The sequence below is a fragment of the Arachis ipaensis genome, chromosome B03 (assembly GCF_000816755.2).
Source record: "Arachis ipaensis cultivar K30076 chromosome B03, Araip1.1, whole genome shotgun sequence".
NCBI lineage: Eukaryota > Viridiplantae > Streptophyta > Magnoliopsida > Fabales > Fabaceae > Arachis > Arachis ipaensis.
Window position 1 is genome coordinate 49,234,192 of NC_029787.2, and position 6,778 is coordinate 49,240,969.

General features: G+C 35.6%; 1 protein-coding gene across 2 annotated transcripts; it reads left to right on the forward strand.

The window, feature by feature from the left end:
- Positions 367 to 5,700, forward strand: LOC107630450 (aldehyde dehydrogenase family 7 member A1). Of its 2 annotated transcripts, none has more exons than XM_016333581.2 (14): positions 367 to 747; positions 988 to 1,074; positions 1,206 to 1,337; positions 2,074 to 2,146; positions 2,298 to 2,320; positions 2,421 to 2,484; positions 2,577 to 2,622; positions 3,548 to 3,728; positions 4,115 to 4,291; positions 4,376 to 4,540; positions 4,707 to 4,847; positions 4,938 to 5,035; positions 5,172 to 5,321; positions 5,418 to 5,700. In XM_016333581.2, the coding sequence occupies exons 1-14, from the start codon at positions 613 to 615 to the stop codon at positions 5,470 to 5,472; spliced, it is 1,527 nt and encodes a 508-aa protein (XP_016189067.1). In that variant the 5' UTR covers positions 367 to 612; the 3' UTR covers positions 5,473 to 5,700. The 2 variants fall into 2 exon arrangements, with proteins under 2 accessions (XP_016189067.1, XP_020974556.1); XM_021118897.1 differs by having other exon boundaries at positions 368 to 568.

A 6,778-nucleotide genomic window follows, 5' to 3' on the forward strand; every position in this document is an offset into this window, starting at 1 on the left:
ATTAATATGATCCTTTTATTTTTTTAATATAGTTTATAATAAAAATAATTATTTTTTATAATATTTTTTTATTTAAATATATCTAAAAAAATAAAAAATTTATTCAAATTTTATTTCTTCCCATCCAATGAAACATAGCCTTATGGAAAAAGAGAACTTTGTAGTTTGTAGCGATTCTATTGTCCTACGCAACTCCACCCTCCCATGTTTGGCTACTTTCTTCTCTAACCGACGTGTAAGCATGTGCATGTTATTAAACAGTGGCCTTATCCATCCATCCCATTCCCATTCCCATCCCCATCTAAACCTTAATCTGTATGTGACATCCCACAACACGACAAAACCATGAGAAATCTTTCCGTGACGTCCCACGCAAACTCTCAATTGTAATCTCAAAGCAAAACTGCTCTCTCTCTCTCTCTCTCTCACTCTGACTTCGACTCTTCACTAATAGGACTCACTCACTACGCACACTTCCAACTTTCTCAGAACCATATCTACTGACCCACTCGTTATTATTAAGCAATCTTTTCTGGCTCCTGCTTCCCAGCTTCATCTTAATCGCACGGTTTAGTTACTTTTCTCTCTATTCGATCGGTTTTCTGGGAAAGAATGGGTTCGGAGGACAAAGGGTTGGGGTTCTTTAAGGAGATCGGTTTGGCTTCCAACAATATTGGCTCTTACATTAACGGCCAATGGAAGGCCAACGGTTCTTCAACCACTTCTCTTAATCCTTCTAACAATCAGGTACTTTCCTTTTTGCACGTTTGATGAATTGTTGGAGTCACACATAGTGAAAGGGAATAGCAATCTTCTTAATTTCAGATAGAAAAGGGCTTTTAGTTTGTTATTATTAATAATTATCCCTTCATCTGACCTTGATTTGCAAAAAATTGTCGTTATACTGTTATGATTTGGGATTTTTGGTTATCATAGATTTGTATACATAATATGATATAATTTAGTTTACTGTGTGTTTGAAATTAGGCTATTGCTCAAGTGACCGAACCAACTTTGCAAGATTATGAGGAGGGATTGAATGCTTGCAATGAAGCAGCTAAAATATGGATGACAGTCAGTGCTTGAACTTTTTTCTTTTCCTTTAATAATTTCCCTCCTTTTAAGTTGTATTTTAGTAACATGGTAGGATTGCCTGATCGAGTACTGCATTTATATACTGTTGGAATGTACTTATAATATTCCAGGTTCCAGCGCCTAAGAGAGGTGAGATTGTAAGACAGATTGGTGAAGCATTAAGGGCTAAGTTGGAGCCTCTTGGTAAATTGGTGTCTCTTGAGATGGGAAAAATTCTTCCCGAAGGAATCGGGGAGGTTCAGGTATCATGAATCTCTTTACTCTTCAATGTTCTTTAAGATATTGTTGATTTCGCTGGCTTTGGAGTTGGGTTACCTATCTTCTTTAATGGCAACTTAATCGAGATAGATAGTAAGAGGACTCAGCTGGTTTTAGAACAAAGCATTTTAATGTCTTCAATGGCACCAAAATGTTTGTTGCTTTTGGTGGAGTTTTGTGCCCTATAGATAAGTTATCTTGTAATTAATGCTGCAAATGTTCTTAGAAGTGTAAGAGGGTTCAGTGTCTTGTCAAATAATAATTTTTCATGTGGGCCGGTCCAGAGGAGTTGAAGATATCTAACATCACAGTTATCGATCAAATATGTTGTCAAGCTTTGATTTTAATCGATGAATTCGATTCTCGGCACAGTTTATGTCCACAATATTATGATTTGTTTCAGTTTCTGCAAAATTCCATATAATTTGGAAGTGTTAAATAGTTACTGCATCATTTTGGCCTATGCCCTATATTTGGTTCTGTCAAGATTGGTCAGTTTTGAAGTTGTTTAATTCTTATTTGGGGAACATCTAGTTAATATATGCCCAGTATATTGGTTAACTAAACAAAGAAATCATGCTTTGTTTTTCTAAATTATGCACAGAGCTAATTGAATCATATACCCTTTGCAAAAGCCAAGATTAGAAAGTGAAATGTTTATAATTTGTAAGCCGCATTTACATATGATGCAATTTAAATTCTTTTAACCATCTATTACAGGAAATTATCGACATGTGTGATTATGCTGTTGGGCTAAGCAGGCAATTGAATGGACAAATTATACCATCAGAACGTAAGATTGCGAATATTAACTGATCACCCTGGTTAGATAGTTATTACAAATAGTTTGCAGTGAAAACTTAGAAGTAGACATATATAGTTAAACTTGTTTATCTCCAAATATTTTCAGTTTGAGTTATTGTTTTCAACTTGTTTCTTTACAGGTCCAGACCACATGATGCTTGAGGTGTGATATTTCAGTTTAAACCACAATCTTTTACAGACTCCTCTATTTGTAATGTGATGTATAATAATTAACTGTGTTGTTATGCATGTTTTTACACAAGACATGGAACCCACTGGGAATAGTTGGCGTGATAACTGCTTTCAACTTTCCATGTGCTGTTCTAGGTATGCTTTTTCTCAACATGTAGCTTCTATGATCTGAATGTTTTGGATGCTTCCCTTGTAGTTAAAACTTGCTCGTTTCCTTTGTGCCTCAGGGTGGAATGCTTGCATTGCATTAGTCTGTGGTAACTGTGTTGTCTGGTAAGTATAAATATTTGTGTTGAGATGTTTATTGAGATTAATCAACTAATCATTGTAAGCCAGACCGTGGTAGTTATTGTTTATATTTCATGATGTGTATCAATTTGTTTGCTGTATTTTGATTTGCTTTTGCACAATAGGTTGGAATTAATTTTTGTATTCTTATTTGTTCCACCAGTTTATTTGACTTTGATAACACTAGCTCTTAACTCTAAAAAGCTAATTTTGATTCCTGATGAATTAGCGTTTGATGTGTGTATTTTACCCACTTCAGTGTACATTTTCCCTGAGATTGACAGGAACAGCCTTTTGGGCTTTCCTGCAACTATGCATCCTCTTTACTCAACCCAATTTGTTTAATGTACCATCCTTTGGTTGTAATTTATCTGAAATAATGCTGTGATACAACACCAAAGTTGATACCATGTGACATGGATGTCAAGGATTCAAATTTTGGAAACTGTCTCTGCACCTGCAGAGATAAAAGGCTGTATTACATCGACTCTCCAAACCCAGCATGTGGTGGTCATGCACATTGGATCGCCCTTTTAAATGTTGCATAAGGTGTTCATTTTTCTGAGGTGCTCCATCTATCAACTGTTCACACGCTTAACTTTCACATAATATACACAACCATGTGAGCACAACCATGCTTCCACACTGACAAATTGGCATAATTAGCTAGGAAAATTATTATGTTGTCCTCGATTGTGCTACATAACCTGGAAAGAATCCATCATAAAGATATAATGATTATGTGATTATTCATTATTGACACTGCTGATGAAATGAGCTGTATCCTGTATGCAAATAGATATTTATGTAATGTATTGTCAGCTTCTTCCTCTGGAGTATTTCAAATTGGCAATTGAGTTTATTTTCTTTTCAACAAAATGACTTTTTCTAATTACCATACGCATTCAAGGAAGGGCGCTCCAACAACTCCATTGATAACTATTGCTGTGACAAAGCTAGTAGCTGAAGTTCTTGAGAAGAACAACTTGCCTGGTGCAATATTCACCTCTTTCTGTGGAGGTGCGGAAATTGGTCAGGCAATAGCAAAAGACACGCGCATTCCCCTGGTCTCATTTACTGGAAGTACAAAGGTACTTTCTTTTGTATAATTGGTCATTGTGTATATCTTTCTTTTTTGCTACTGACATATAATGTTTTAAACAGATAACATAATTAAACTAATCAGATAGTATGTATATGCTTCTTCTCTATGTTAGAAGGTGTAGTTGTCACATTTAGTTGCCTACATTAGTGGTTATTTTATATGAAGAAATTAAATATCTGATACCTAAAGGGCTTTACATAATCTCCATAAGGGCGACTACTTCGATGTGTCATGCACTGTGTAATCAAATATGTTGAACACATCACCTTCCAAAACACATTTCATATCTGTGCAAATATTTACTTGGTTCAGATTGATTGGAAGACTTCAATTTATGTTGCTGTTTTGATAATAGTTCATTCTCTTCTACAGGTCGGCTTGATGGTCCAGAAAATAGTTAATGAAAGATTTGGCAAATGCCTGCTTGAGCTAAGTGGTAACAATGCAATTATAGTCATGGATGATGCAGACATCAAACTTGCTGTGCGCTCTATTCTGTTTGCTGCTGTAGGAACTGCTGGTCAGCGTTGCACAACATGCCGTAGACTGGTATTGAAGTCAAACTTGCTGTGTTCTCTTTTTTGAGATATATTTAGTTTCTAATATAGCTGCATTGTACTCTTGCTCCTACAGTTTGTGCATGAGAGTATTTACAAAGATGTACTAGATCAACTTGTTGAAGTCTACAAACAAGTAAAAATTGGGGACCCCCTCGAGAAAGGGACTCTAGTTGGCCCCTTGCATACTCGTTCTTCAGTGGAAAACTTCAAGAATGGTATTTCAGCCATAAAATCACAGGCATGTATTATGTTACACTCTTCATGTTAAACGTTATATTGTTGTATTAATCTGTACTTGGACTAAATAGTTGGTAATATATGCAGTCTTCTGCATTTTGTTCAAATATGGTGAGTGATTTATTCTTCGTGTGTGGTGATGTTTTACTAAAAGCTCTGATTAACAGGGAGGGAAGATCTTAACAGGTGGGTCCATAGTAGATTCGGAAGGAAATTTTGTACAACCGACAATTGTTGAGATTTCTCCAGATGCTCCTGTAGTTAAAGAGGAATTGTTTGGTCCAGTACTATATGTTATGAAATTTCAGGTATCATATTATCTCGATTTTTCTAATTTGGTTTACTCCGATAAAATTATTCTCGAATTGAGCTTCATAAATTCTTAATTTTTTACTTAGACTCTAGAAGAAGCAATTATCTTGAACAATTCTGTTCCTCAAGGGCTGAGTAGTTCAATCTTCACAAGACGACCTGAAGCTATATTCAAGTGGATTGGGTAAGTACTTATAGACTCGCACTCTCTGCTACTGAACAGCATAGGTGCTCAAGTACCATCTGAAACTTTGTAAAAGTTTAGGGTGATTTATAATCTGATAAGCACTGTATTCTGGCTGCTCATGATGTATACGCAGGCCACGAGGTAGTGATTGTGGTATAGTGAATGTAAACATACCGACAAATGGAGCTGAGATTGGTGGTGCCTTTGGTGGGGAAAAGGCGACCGGCGGTGGTCGTGAAGCAGGAAGTGACTCTTGGAAGCAATACATGCGCCGTTCTACATGGTAAGTCTCGGTTCAGTTTTAAGTTGTTGCATTGGTCCTTGATTGATAAGCTCTGTTGAGAGTAAATAATAAATCTTTTTTCTGTGTCTTTGGCAGTACCATCAATTATGGAAGTGAACTCCCATTAGCTCAGGGAATAAACTTTGGCTAGAAAACTATCCTTGCACGTGAGGTAATTAACTGCAATTTTCAGCAAGAGGAGAGAATCTATATGCCAAATTGAAATTTGGCTAATATGGCTTCAAAGTGTTGTTTTAGCAAGATATGCTGTAAAAGAATGCACCTTGACTAGACAGTTTCAATGTAACAAACAAATATCCAATAAATCAGGTGCAAAAATAAAAACTTAGCTTCAATTGTGGCTCTTCTTTTCTTATTATGTTTGGTACTCTAGATGCACTTGTCCTACTTTGATTGTCTCTGTCATTTTCTCTCGGTTCAAGAACCTTAACACTACCATAAGTTCTAACTTAGGCACATTATTCTAGCCTCTTTCACCGGTGAATTGTTTAAGGAGCTATAAAGATTAAAGAATGTGATAATAAACAAGGAAAATACAAATTCTTCATGAGCATATCTAGATTATTTTATATCTAAATATGCTGACACAGTAAAGAAGGATCTTGTATCTTACAAAGATGCAAGTTTAACTCTTTGTACTAGTGTAAAGGTTTTGATAGTTATATGCAAGTATTATTGTAGTGTTTAAACTTTAGAGAGTGTAAATGCATTTCTTGAACACAGAAGAATGATCCGTACTTAAATATTTATGGATCAAATAAGACTATATTATATCTACACATCGCTAGTACGAGTGAGCAGTCCCCTAATCCTTAGTTCTAGGTTATGTCATGACATCAATGCATCCCTAACCAAGTAACATGCCTAGATCTCTATTATTAAGATAAAAAGCCAAAGAAATAAGAGCAAAGGAACAATAATGATGAAATTCTTGTCTGTTATGATGATTGTGATAACTACCCCGTATCTTGGTTTAATTTATCATTTTTTTTCCAATATGGGGTCACAGATATCACGTAAAAGAAACCTTGATAATGGATCACACGTTTATTTCCTGTTCACTTTCTTAGACACTAGTAAGCAAACAAAAATAGGGAACGACATTCGTAATGCTACCAAAAAGTGTCACTTAATGGGATCGAATTGCTAGTTTTCTTTGGGGGAACACGTGCCAGAATTAGGTTTAACACCTCTTTTTTATTTGATAAATAAATTAAAAAATTATGGAAGCTGAGGAGATGGTCCTGTGTCTCTAAATATTGACACACTAATGTTTGGGACCTTTGAAAATGATCCTCACATTTGGAAGAAGCATTACATTCGTCATTCTTGTTGAACTATTTTGGAGAGATAAGAAGGTGGTCTGAACAAGAAGTTAATAGAACAAGAAAAGTCTCGGTGGAGATCATTGATATGCCATCCATGAAAAAAACTTC

What these genes read in the sequence shown, in the direction of transcription:
- LOC107630450 (XM_016333581.2), top strand. Translation starts at nt 613, where the DNA reads ATGGGTTCGGAGGACAAAGGGTTGGGGTTCTTTAAGGAGATCGGTTTG. An exon ending in TTAATCCTTCTAACAATCAG is followed by an intron (nt 748 to 987) that starts GTACTTTCCTTT and finishes GTTTGAAATTAG; the next exon opens with GCTATTGCTCAAGTGACCGA. An exon ending in ACAAATTATACCATCAGAAC is followed by an intron (nt 2,147 to 2,297) that starts GTAAGATTGCGA and finishes GTTTCTTTACAG; the next exon opens with GTCCAGACCACATGATGCTT.